This window comes from Aethalodelphis obliquidens, unplaced genomic scaffold, assembly GCF_003676395.1.
Source record: "Aethalodelphis obliquidens isolate GAN/ISIS:26980383/991018 unplaced genomic scaffold, ASM367639v1 scaffold48, whole genome shotgun sequence".
NCBI lineage: Eukaryota > Metazoa > Chordata > Mammalia > Artiodactyla > Delphinidae > Aethalodelphis > Aethalodelphis obliquidens.
In genome coordinates this window covers 450357-463700 of record NW_020837992.1, presented here as the reverse complement: position 1 = coordinate 463700, position 13344 = coordinate 450357, and the positions used below count along the sequence as shown (strand labels likewise).

At 51.0% G+C, this 13344-nt stretch overlaps 1 protein-coding gene across 1 annotated transcript; it reads left to right on the top strand.

The window, feature by feature from the left end:
• The first annotated feature begins 380 nt into the window (after positions 1-380).
• Positions 381-13115, top strand: CHIT1 (chitinase 1). The gene is given in 12 exon segments (XM_027082629.1): positions 381-405; positions 1701-1730; positions 3956-4157; positions 4739-4795; positions 6391-6556; positions 6763-6887; positions 7575-7698; positions 9659-9844; positions 10155-10268; positions 11565-11691; positions 12216-12373; positions 12375-13115. Coding segments are annotated over 12 exon segments (1401 nt in total). The 3' UTR covers positions 12462-13115.
• The last annotated feature ends 229 nt before the right edge of the window (positions 13116-13344 follow it).

Below are 13344 nucleotides of genomic sequence, written 5' to 3'. Positions count from 1 at the left end.
TCATGAGGTGTTTCTCTTCCTCCAAAGCCTGGGGCTACTGGTGGTCCTCACCAGCCCACACAGAGAAAATCAGAATCAAGCTTGCCCAGCAGAACGTTTAGAAACACTTCCCTCTTCCCTCCCTTTGCCTCCTGGCTTGGCAATGATGACAGCCCAGGTTACACCCTGTGATTGTTCCAGAAAACCAAGCATTGCTAAAGGGCATTATGTCAGGTGTCCCCAGTCCGTGCTACTTGGCACCCTAGACCTCCATACCACATCCCCTGCCCCTGTCTGACTTCAACACCCCTGGCTGTGGTGGGACAGGGTGGCCTGATAAAAGGAGGGCAGGACCTGGATAGCTGGTTGCATGGGCTGGAGTCTGTAACTGAGCCAGCACCATGGTGTGGTCTGTAGCCTGGGCAGGTGAGTGGGTGCTGTCAGGGAGCATGGGCTGCGCCTTGGGAGCTGTGGGGAAGTGGGGAGGTGTATGTGAAATGGCTCCTCGGTGCTGTGTGTAAGGAAGCAGAAGCTTTCAGGAGAACTTTGGAGGGTCATTCCATTTCTCCCTCTGCTGCCAGGCTTGCAGTCCCTGTGGGCTCCCCCCTGAGGTCTTTCAGCCCAAGAGGCTTTGTGTTGCAAGGAAAAGCTTTTCTCAACAGGCTGAAAATGACTTTTCCTCCTGTTTTGGAAGCCCAGAGTCAGTGAACCCCTCGGCATTGGGTGGTTTTGTCTTTCCTGTGTTCTGAGGCCCCCTACTCTCCAGGGGTGCCCACTGCCAAGGAATTCTTCCCCACCCTGATGCTGGTTGCCCTGCAAAAGGCAGCCTGGGAGCCATGACCCTGGGTGCCCTTACAAATTTTCATGCAGGTTTTATTAGGTTAATGGGAAGATCCAAGTTCTCCAGAGAGATGAAATAAATACTTTTAAAGGAGTCCCACTGAGCCCTATGTCTCCAAGGATATTGGTAACTCAGCCAACCTCTTGTGCAGTGTGGCAGGAAAGCAGCAAAAAATAGTCAATTGTGGCTGTGAGCAGAGGTACAGAGACCTCACCTAGAGATGAGCTCTCTGGCCTAGCCCTTCCAAATTGGCTCTTTTCATCCTGAGGACAGGTTTTCTACTTATTTCAAAAGAGAAACCTTCTCTCTAAAAAGCTTAAAAGTCGGGCTTCCCTGGTGGCGCAGTGGTTGAGAGTCCGCCTGCTGATGCAGGGGACACGGGTTTGTGCCCTGGTCTGGGAAGATCCCACATGACATGGAGCGGCTGTGCCCGTGAGCCATGGCTGCTGAGCCTGTGCGTCCGGAGCCTGGGCTCCGCAACGGGAGAAGCCACAACAGTGATAGGCCAGTGTACCGCAAAAAAAAAAAAAAAAAAAAAAAAAAAAGCTTAAAAGTCAGTGGTTTTCCTAGAATCTTCCTAAATCCACACTGCCCTCTACTAATGTTCTAGAGAGGGAGCAGTCTCAGCTCATGGAGACTTCCATCAGCTCTGGGACTAGCCCAGGCCAGGTAGGGCCCCCTGCTGTCTGGCCTGGGTGAAGGGATGGACACAGTGCCCTCCTGGGTCCCTTGTGGGCAGAGGAAGCTGGATTTGTAGGAAACTGTCCTGAGCCCACCCCCATCCCGGACCACTTCTCGCTCCTGCGCTTCAATAACCATAGAGGGCCTGGGAAAGTAAGAATGACATCTTAATCTCTGCCTTCTCTTTTGTGCTGTTCAGGTTTGATGGTTCTGCTGGCGATCCAGCGGGGTAAGTGGCGCCTTTCTTGAAGCTAGCCCTGGGTTCCCTCAGCCCCATTCCCTGGGCCCTGCTACCCTCTCCCATTCACTCCCCCAACACTTACGTCCACCCCAAGAGCTCTTGCCAGATTTCAGTGGGTTCTCGCCTCCAACGCTCCGGCCCCTGCAAGTGTCCTTGTCCCCATAATGGCCTTGCCATTCCTTCTTCTGGGAAGGTTCTAGCCTCCTAACCCACTAGCCGAACTCCTGTGTGTCCATGGGGGCAGCTTAAATGTCAGCCTCTCTCTGGTGTTTCCTGAGGCCACTTGCTCCAACCTCTGTGCTCTCATCGCACTGGAACCCATTTTACAGTATATATCACAGTGTTTCTAATTACTGGCTTAGGCGTCTCCCCTACCACCAGTAGGGGAGCTCTGAGCTACTGGAAGTAAGGAACCTAAGTCTTCTCCAGCTCCATGTCCTAGCCCCTTGGCTCAGGCAAGGACAGCACACTCTTTCCGTGTCTGTTGAACTGATTGCATGTGGAGCTTGGGAGAGCCAGGAGGGCTCCCTCTTGTGCAGGGGGGAACTCTCTGGGTGATGTTTAGCCACTTGGACTCCTGGGTTCCCTTCCTATCCCACACCACTCCCTGTACTCAGACCCTCATCCTGAGCCTGGGCTGTGGCACAGGACACACATTTCCCCTGTTCATCTCACAGGAGGGGACAGCCAGGTCCAGAGAAATAGCAAACATGGGGAAGAGAGAAAAGTTGAAGATTTCCTCAAAAGCTTTAATCCAAGCTACTTCTGGGCATATGGTGTGCTATCGTATGGGATGGTATATATTTATAATAATAGAATTTTGTGTGGGCTAAGGGTTAATGTATGCAAAGCACTTAGAACAGAGCTTACTTTCTGCCAGCACTGTTCTGAGTGTTTCACATACATTAACTCTTCATTCACACAGTAGTCCTTAAGATAGGAGCAATCATCATTCCCATTTTATGAAGGAGAAAGCTGAATTATCTGGCTAAAAAGTTGCAGAGTGGGGATTTCAACCCAGGCATGAAATTCCAAAGTCCCTGCTGTTAACCACCAGACTTTGTTGCCTCTATAGTACAAATATTCATGCACAATATTCAATATGCTATGGCAGGATATGATACAAAATAAAAAGAGCCTCCTGGCTCCTTTCTAGATGGACCCAAGGGATGTGTTTGCTGGGTTAATCCCCTGCTTCCTTCTTTTGCTTTGGGGAGTTCACCAATCCTCCTTCTATGTCACTCAGGCAACGCCCCAGTCCCATCGGCAAACTTCACTCCCGGGTGACCTCTAGTTAGGGCCAGTGACTACTAGGAGCTTTGACTCCTCCTTCTGAGAGCCATCCATGGGCGCAGGGGTGTCTCAGCCAGCCCTTCATGCTCTGGGTTCCTACACACCCTCCTATAGCCACTTTGCACTGCTCTCCCTCCTCGTCCTCTCACTGGCCACATGGGGGCTGCAGGAGGGTGCAGAGAGACCCTGTCTGTGCAAAAGGAAATCCTAGGGTCTAGACCGTGACCACAGACATACTCCAGTCTAAACTCATCATTCTGCCAAGTCCCTGGCATAAAATGCTGGCGTGTACAAACCACATGATCATAGTCTGCAAGGCTGGAAGAGCTCTCAGAGACCACACTGTCATTTTCAGATGGGGACCCCTAAGCCAAGGCTAAAGAGATCGGCCCAAAGTACACTTCTGGCAGCTGCAGGGATGAAGACGAGCATCTTTGCGTTCTGGTCAACTTTGCACAGTGCTGCCCTTGGTGGGAGCCATCACTGCTAGACAAGCCCCCATCTGGGAGGAGAGGCCCTACACACAAAGCCATTCTACAGGGTATGGGGATGACAGAAACAAGCTGCCTTTTCCTAGAGAAAATATTCTCTTTGTTAGAACCTTGTCAGTGATATTAAACCAATTCTCTACAAGGGATAATAGTACGTAAATGCAAACCTCTTTAAAGCAAGACTAAAGAAACATAAACCCAGGCCTGTAACTGGGGTCTCCTCTCTGCCACTTTATATATTTGTATTTTAATTAACATTCTGAAGTATTCCAAGCCGTGATTTGAAAGTTCTGCCTCCCTGCCTCCAGCAGATGAAGGGCCATGTTTAACGTCTGCTGGCATGACATAAGTTCTGCCTCTGGGCAGAGGGTGCCAGTCCATAGCAGGCCCTTCTGATTGCCATTTCTTTGCTTTGCCCCAACTGGCCAGGCTCTGCGGCAAAACTGGTCTGCTACTTCACTAACTGGGCCCAGTACAGACAGGGGGCTGCTCGCTTCTTGCCCAAGGATGTGGACCCCAAGCTGTGCACCCACCTCATATATGCCTTTGCTGGCATGAACAGTCACCAGCTCAGCTCCGTAGCGTGGAATGCTGAGACACTCTGCAAGAAATTCAACAGCTTGAAGAAGATGTGAGCTGCAGTGGAGGAGGTGGGGATGGGAGGTGGAGAAGACAGGCGCCTCCTCTCAAAGCCAGAAACCTTCTCCATTACTGCAGTTTGGCTGCAGACCTGCTGTGTGGCTTTGGGCAAGTCTCATCACTTCTCTGGGCTTTCCCGTGCTTATGTGGAAGAGGTGGGGGTAGATAGTGACTCCTTAAGTGCCCTTCCAGTTTAGGTCTAAGTGGAATCTGGACTGTGAAACTGTTTCCCTCCACTGGGAATGAGTGCCCTTCTATCTCCTAAAATCTATCTATCCTTCAGCTCAAGTGTTATCACTACCTTAATACAGCCTCTCTGAAGATCTGTCCTGATCTCTTGCTTTCTAAATTCCTTGAGTGTACGGCTCCCCAGCCAGATAAGAGGTCCTCAGAGTCAGGAATGTGTCTTTTCTTTCCCAATCTAGAGCTTCCCTGGTACAGAATATGACCATAGGGATTTATATATCCCCTACCTCACCCCACCAGCCCTGCCAGGCTCCTTGCTTCCTTGTTAGTGAGGTGAGCCCCAGGACCTGGCTGGATAAATTCCGGTGCTTCTCTTGTCTTTTCCAGGAACCCCAAGCTGAAGACGCTGCTGGCCACTGGGGGCTGGAACTTCGGCACTCAGAAGTGAGTTGTCTGTGGGCACCAATGTGGCAGGGCCCCTAGTGTGGAACTGGCTCACTGGCCAGAGAGATCCCCAGTCGGGGAATCAGCCAGGTAGAGGTGTAGCCAGGGTGAGGGAGAGTGGGAGAGAAGAGTGGACTCTGGGGGCTGCCCTACCTTCTGACTTCTTGGTACCTCCTCAGGAGGCAGTGAAGTGGGCTTAGCTCCAGGCCGTTATACATCCAGTCTTTTTTTTTTTTTTTTTTTTTTTTTGCGGTACGCGGGCCTCTCACTGTTGTGGCCTCTCCCGTTGTGGAGCACAGGCTCCGGATGCGCAGGCTCAGCGGCCATGGCCCATGGGCCCAGCCACTCCGCGGCATGTGGGATCCTCCCGGACCGGGGCACGAACCCGTGTCCCCTGCATTGGCAGGCGGACTCCCAACCACTGCGCCACCAGGGAAGCCCATCCAGTCTTGCTTTATATGCAGCACAGAGTCTGACCTCTTTCCAGGCCTCAGTCTCTTCCTCCATGAAATGTGTAAAGGGAGGGTCTCAACTAATCCCAGACAACATATAATGTCTATATTTTCTGAGCTCTGGAACAGTATGTCTGAGAATTTTTGTTCCCTTTCTGGGTGTCAAAAGCAGTCTGTGAGATTGAGCTTGGATGCCAGAATATTGACATTTCCAGGACATTTTTGATGATTTATGGAGATAATGGAATGGTATATTTGGAACCATACTTTTCCTAGAAAGTGCTAACTGTAAGGTCCCCAAAATTCTAAACCAGTCTTTCTAATACTTTTTTGGATCATGAGTCCTTTTGAGAACCTGATGAAATTTATGACTCCCCTTCCCCAAACACTGCTTATACACAGATTTTTCACTGAAATTCAGGATTCTCAGCCTGGGGTTCCCAGGCACACAAACCTCACTTAAGAACTGATGCTATTAGCTAATTTAAAAAAATAAATTAAAATAGAAACGGTCTATAAAACTCAAGACCCCCAAGAAGTCCAGGGACTTGTTGAGAAAGTAAGATGTGGGGAGGTTGTTCTTGGGGCACCTCAGGAATTGTAAAGAACTCTGGACTAGTAATGGTAATACCAAGAGCACGAAGCACTCTACAAACGTGAGTTAGAAGAATAGTAACCATGTTAACCTGCCAGGGAAGTAGAAGAGCAGCCCCCCAGGGTTACCCAGATCCTCACTGGCCTGCTGGGCTTCTCTTCCTCCTCATCTTAGAAACTGATTCCTCTTCTTTTTTCAATCTCCATGCTGGGTTGACAGCCAGCTCTGATTCAGGTTAGAGCAAATCCCTGGGCAGGGATGTGGCAGTAAGCTTCTGGAGGGAATTTTGGGAAGCAGAGCTCCTAGTGAGTCAGTGTGCCCCTGGTGATGTCAATGTTTTGGGGCACTTCTACATTGTCCCTTTCCCTTAGCCAGGCCCATAACCCACCTGCAAATATCCCGGCAGCCTCTGAAGCAGCCCTTCCGGTGCCCTTCTGGCCTAGACAGTTGAGCACCAATATCTTGAGTAGTTTCTCACTTGCCTCTGAGGGAGCATGACCCACTGTCCTGTGTAAGACAGGCCCACACTGCCCTTTATCAACCCACAGGTTCGTGGATATGGTGGCTATAGCCAATAACCGACAGACCTTTGTCAACTCAGCCATCAGGTTTCTGTGCTAATATGGCGTTGATGGTCTCGACCTTGACTGGGGGTACACAGGAAGCCGGGGGAGCCCTCCATCAGATAAGCAGTGCTTCAAAGCTCTGGTGCAGGTACAGCTGGGTGAGATAGGGAAGACCTAGTTGGCCAGGGGGCCACATAGGTGCTGCTCTGCCCCCAGGCTCAGCTGCTTCATGTGTCTGCATAGCACAGACCAGCCCTGTGGTCAGTTTTCAGGCTCCTGTGCGGGAACATCTGCTTGGGGCTCACAGGGCTACCTGTTCCCTGCCTGTGTGTTCACTCTGAGCTGCCCCTGCAGGCCCTGGCCAATGCCTTTCAGCAGGAAGCCCAGGCCTCAGGGAAGGCACACCTCCTGCCGAGCACAGCTGTCCCAGCAGGACAACACTGCACAAAAGCTGGATGCAAGGGGGACAACGTTGCTCTGTGAGTCTCAAGCAGATGGCATGGACCCTGTGTTCTCTGCGGGGGAAAGAGACCAAGGGTAGTCTGAGCTTCCCCCAGAATGGAGCAGGGGCTCGCCTGCACCACCAACAGACCCAGGGAGGGTTTCCTTACCACATCTGCTGCTCCATCACTCCGGAGTCCCTCTCTTTGGAGCCTGGCCCTCAGTCTTAAAGTGAAATATCCCTGGGGGAGGAAAGAGGGAAGCACTTAGCATCTCCAAGAGGATGAGTTCCCACGCCAGGCCTACTGAATAAGAGCCTGCACCTGAATGAGATTCCCAGGTGATTTATGTGCACAACTAAAGTTTGAGAAATGCTAAGCTAGATTTCCCTTCAAAATAGCAAAATAGCAAGAGGTGTCCTTGAGTGGACTGTGTCCTGAGGGTGCTGGGGGGACAGCTGGGAGGAGGATGCTGAAGACGTGAGCCGCCAAGAATGAGAATGGCCTGGATGACGGTGTGCGGGGGGGGGGGGGGGGGGGCGGGCGGGGCGACCGGAGGGGCTGCCTATGCTGCTGCGTCTCCCAGAGCCAGAAGGGAGCCCGCCCCCACCATGCAGGTCTCTCCCCAGGCCACACACTGCGTGAGAGGGGAGGGAGGAGCAAGGAAGGGGGAGGGCTCCACCCTGCGCACTAGCCCCTCACTCTTTCTTCCCACGCCTCATGCAGGAACCTGGAGTTCCTCAGCTTCGTGGCCTATGACTTCCGTGGCTCTTGGGAGAAGAACACAGGGCATAACCGCTCCCCCGACGAGAGACAGGGAGAGAGCGGGGCCGTGGCCGAATTCAATGTGGTAAGTGGGAGGACGCCCCTGGCACAGGCCCTTGCCGGTGGCCCCTTTTGAGCGTCGAAGAACCAAATGGAAGGGAAAAGCAGGATACCAAGCAGGGCATGGAGAAGCCAGGATATTTTTGTTTCTTTTGTGTGTGTTTGTTTGTTTGTTTTATTTTCCTGTTCCATGCCGCTGCTGAGGAGAAACCTCACTTCTGTATAGCATGTCGACTGATATTAGACACAAATCTAGTTTGGGGACACATCAAACAAACCAGTGACTAACTGGGAGGCTGTCTTTGAACTCAAGTTTCCAGCCAAAATGGCTTCCGCTCCCTTCATACACCCTCAGCCCCATTTCCTTCAAGATAATGGGTAGCTTTTGCTCCTTGGCACTGAATGTCCTTCTGGAAGGTGTTTTCTGGAAAGAGGTGAGAGCTTTCCCAAGTTGATAACATCTCAGGGCAGAACCACCCCTACGCCACCCCAGTCCCGGGAAAGGGAAGGCTTGGTTGTAGACTGGAGTGGGTGGAGGTTTCCTGCCCAGCTCTTCCTCATTCAGTAGGCTAGACATTGTTTTACAAGCCCATTCTAATTTTAAAAGTCAAGATTGACCGTATCATTTCTCCTTCTTAACAAACAACAATAACAAAAAGCCCTAAATTAAAATGTTTGTTAATTTTGGGAGCCCACATCTTTGTGTGTCAGCTGGGTGGAACATCTAGGACTTCCATGGCTCTTTCACAAATAAAGTGCACTTCTTCAGGCACTTGAGCTGAGCATCTAGACCTCACATTGCACCTGGCTCCTCCACCCTCATCTGGGAAACTGTGTGGGTCCCAGGAGAAGCCAGCCCAGTCAAGTGGGGAGACATACAAAGACATTCAGCTGAGAGGTGAGGGGGTTGAACTCCCGCTGGCACGGTGCTCTCCAAGCTGTGTGCCCTGGATCCATGTGGGGGAAGGGAGGCCTTTATCCTCCTACAAAGAGGCCTTCTACTCTCCATACTATGTGCCCTGCATGTTGCTTCTGGCCAGAGGGGTGACTTTTCCAAATTTGCACAAAAATACCACAGAACTTAGCAGGGTGCTCTGCCCTCAGAAAGCTCCAGTCTGACCAAAGATAAATCATATGGACCAGCAAAACCAAATACATGTAAATCAATACAGTGAAAATACCTAAGTGCTAAGAGGTTGCAGGGTAACTAGAAAACCTGGACTCAAACAGGGTGGCTTCTTGGGGAAAGTGAGCCTACCGTCCTGGTTTGAGGGAAGAGTCTTCATTATTTGTTTAATCCACAGAGTTATGTTGGGTACCTCCTCATGTCACAGGCCTGGGGGTGTCATGTCAAGTAATACATGATGGGGGAAGGTCTTGTGCAGAGGTGAAGAAGCCCTGTGCTCATTTGTTCTTTCTATTTGCGCATCTTAGTGCCAAGCATTGTTCTAGGCACTGGGGATACAGAGATAAATAAAATTCCCTGCTCTTGTACTGAGGGTGAAACAACAGTGATGGTAATGATCACAATCATAGCTCCCCTTTATTGCACTATGTTAGACTTATACATGCATTATATCTTTTAATTCTCACAATGCCCTTAGTGACAAATATTTTTATCATTTCCATTTTATAGACAGGAAGCTCGAGGCTCGGCAAGATCAAATAAACTGCTGGGTAAGGCAGAGATCGTTGTTTACTGAGGTATCCCAAGCATCTAGGACAGTGCCTGGCACACAGCTGGCCTTCAGTAAATATTTACTGAGTCAATGACTGTTTGAATCCAGAGCCCATGCTCTTGGCTATAGGGCCATGCAGCTTCAATCACTGTGGTTCAGGGTCTAAGACGGGATCTAAAGAAGATGGGGAAGGGTTGGAACACTAGTAAATGCTCATGAAACTCCTCTGGAGCCCCCAGGCTTGGATGATCTGAACCAGTCTAAAGGCAAAGAAAATTAGCCCTGACATTCCTCCTTCACCACCAGGACTCTGCCATGCAATGGTGGCTGCAGAAAGGGACCCCTGCCAGCAAACTGATCCTTGGCATGCCCACCTATGGGTGATCCTTTACCCTGGCCTCTTTGTTGGACACCGGAGTGGGGGCCCAAGCCACGGGGCCTGGAACTCCTGGCCCCTTCACCAAAGACGGAGGACTCCTGGCTTACTGTGAAGTAGGAAAACCCACAGCCACCTGGAGTATTGTGCAGAGCAGGGGCTTCTTCTCCCATAATTTCTGAATGAGGATGCTAGGCACAGTGAATTCTGGTTGGGTAAATTCCATCCCATGCCTGTCATCTTGGATTTATCCCTAACCCCAGGTGCCTCATTGAATCGACAGTTCTAGGTCACTCAGTCTAGAGCTTCCTAGATTCTCCAAGCTTCTCAGACGTGAATATTTCAGTCTCTAGTCTCCTCATGACAGGGAGAAGATGCTTGCAGTGCCTCCCACCTCCTTCCCAGCTCTGCCCTCTGCTCCTACAGGTCTGCTCTTGGAAGGGGGCTGATGAGCACAGAATCAAGGACCAGAAGGTGCCCTATGCCTTTCAGAGCAACCAGTGGGTCGGTTTTGACGATGTGGAGAGCTTCAAAATCAAGGTGAGGCTTGGCCCTGCTGGGAAGGTGTGGTCCTGTGTGGGCCCAAGGCCTGTCAATAACATTCAATGACAGCATTCAGAACTTCTTCAAGGAGAAATATCCCAGCATTTCACAGATCTCCATGTGATAGCATTTGGTACCATTATCACCTATTGATTAAGAAAAGACACAATGGCAAAAAAATTGCTCTACATTGGAATCTCTCTTGAAAGTATTTGCATTTTATTAAACACAAATTCTACAGATATATAAGAGGAGAAATACACACAGTAAGGCATATCATTTTATTCAGTCCATTGACAATATTTGGTGCATGTTCAAATTATAGATCCTTTGATTTACTTATATGAAACCCCCTCCACTCCTGCCTCAAAACTTGAGTGCGTTTACCTGTTTCCATGTCTCTCTCTCCAGTGAGGTCATTGGCACCTGCAGAGGGACCTGCATTTGCTCATCTGCTTATCTTTTGTCAGTTATGCAGTGGCAGGTTCTTCTGGTGGTGTAGACAAAGTGCTCTGGAGAATTGAGGAGGCAGCTGGGGGAGATGAGAGAAGGCATCATGGTGGAAGGGATTTTGAGAAAGTCTTAAAGCAGAGAAGGTGGGCCTTCTGGGGAGGAAAGCGCAGGAGAAAGACTTGATGGAGAGGAAAGGGGAAGCTGGCCTCTGAGAGCAAGTTGTACCATAGCTGGAACCCTGAGTGGGGACTGGTGTAGAAAGGGAGGTAGCTGGGAGGGACATTGGGGCCATCAAGGGTTCCAACCACCCCTACCCTGTAACCCCAGCCTCACGCCAGAGGTGAGCCATGGCCCCCTGGCAGGGCTAGGGCCAGGGAAGCCCACTTGGAGGGGACACACAGCCATACCCTAAAGAAGCCTCAGGGAACTGGTGGAGGTGAGAAGGCCCTCAGCGTGGACAAAAAGACATGAAGACAGGGAATGGATTCAGATCTTTGGGGAAGTTTAGTCGTTCCCTATGGTAACTGAACTCATCACAATCAGCAGACAGTACCCCAAACACAACAGCTCAGCCCAGAAAATGCTGGGAAGTTAAGGCTGCCAACCTAAGGAAAGTCACACATCTATGTACTCCTCACACCTCCACCCTCATGTCCACCCCTGGCCATGTTTATGTCAGGGCAGGGAGATTCCAGAATGAATCATGCCCAGCAAGGATAAGGACTAATGGACCTGGGGGTGCTGGAGAAAGGAGGTCCCTGCCTGGATGAGGAAACCGGCTCTGGGGCTGCTGGCCGGGCTTCCCTGCTCTCCTCCACCCCCATCTCGCTCCTCACACAGGTCAGCTATCTGAAGCAGACGGGACTGGGTGGGGTCATGGTTTGGACACTGAACATGGACAACTTTGCTGGTTTCTTCTGCAACCAGGGCCGTTACCCCCTCATCAAGATGCTGCTGCTGGAGCTGAGTGAGTATGGGGTCAGGGCACCTCAGGAACTGGCTTCTTCTGAGGAAATGACTTTGCCCCACTACCGTGATTTCCCAAATTTCACCCCCAGGAGCTGAGGAAGCTGTAGAAATGATTCTCTTTTCACACTCTTCTTCCTCTTTCTGATTGTACCAATGCCTGCCCAGGGTGTCGGTAACCAGGGCTTCCCTCCAGAGGGCCCTCAGCCTCTCTTCTCAAGGCCTGCACTCAGCCTTCATTGTGAGAGCCCGCTGGCCCTCACCATTACTTGGTTGGGCTTTGCAGATGGTAGATAGCCATTGACTGCCTATGACACTTGTAGCTCCGGTGTTTTCTCTTGAGCTGTGCTCCAGCTGTAGGTGTGCTTGCGGTCTGGCTGTTCTCTGCCTTGGGTGTCTGACTATGCCCTGCCTGTAAGGTACGGGGTGTTGAGCTGCTGCTGCCTATGTTGCTGCCTGTGTGCTTGGCCTATGGGGTTGGGATCTTTTGGAGGAACCTTGGTTGAATCATCACTGTTTTCCCAGGTCGTCCATATATGTCTTCAGGCCCCCCAGAGCCTGAAGCTCCTGCACCAGGCCAGCTCTCTGAACCTGAGTATGGCTCCAGCCTCAGACAAGACATCTTCTGCCAGGGCAAAGGTGACGGGCTCTACCCCAACCCTCTGGACTGGTCCAGCTACTACAAGTTGTACAGGGGGGCGGTTGTTCCAGCAAAGCTGCCCGAGGAGCCTGGTGTTCAGCTCCTCTTGCAAATGCTGCACCTGGAGTTGAGTCTCCAAGGCCCCTTCGGCCCCAGCACCTGGGCGAGGACCCAGGACCACTCCATAGCCCACCTCCCCAGCTCTCCCTGGCAGTTGCAATCTAGCTTCTTGTGTCTTTCCATATCCAAGCTTTCTGTTCTCAGCCTTGGTTTCCTCTTGTTCTGCTCTTCCTGGGCTGCCTATTTTACTTGAAAAATAAATCTTTGGTTTGCACCCCACTGCCCCCAGATGTGGTGACTTACAGAGGCTCTCTAAGCACTCTGTTAGTTCAAACTCTACCCTGAGGAAGGTAGGGAGACAAGAGGGGAGGGTGACATAAGGCATGACTAGGTCAGAGCCAGGTGAGAAGGCGATCCATTCAGGGTGTCATGCTCTGCACCAGGTCTCACCTTGAAGACTCCACTTTCTAGTGGGCAGCTTCCAGGACACAGATGATCACATCTGGGGCATGGCCCTGGATCTGACACATTCTTCATTGGCTCAGAACCCCTTGGAGAGAGAACTATTCCTGGTGACCTCCATTCAGGTGTTATTCCCAAGATGCTCACTAGATGGCAGCAGAGAAGAGTTGTTCCCTGCCTTAAGGGCTCAGCGCACGGCCACTCTGCATTAAAACGAGAATCCAGACCCCCTGCTACTAAGCGCTCATTTGACAGATGAGGCAGGGATACTCATTACCCTCCTTTAACAGGTATTTAAACTGAAGACCTATTCTAACCCAGTTCTGAGACCAAAACCAAGGCCTAAATGGGCCAATATGGGCCAGAAGAGCATGCACATACAGTACCCTGGACAAATAGAGTAATCCAAATAGTCCTTGAAGCTTTGAGTTGATTCTTGGTCAATTTGAAGAAAATCTGCACATAATCTAATGGTCCAGCTTGCCATGCACT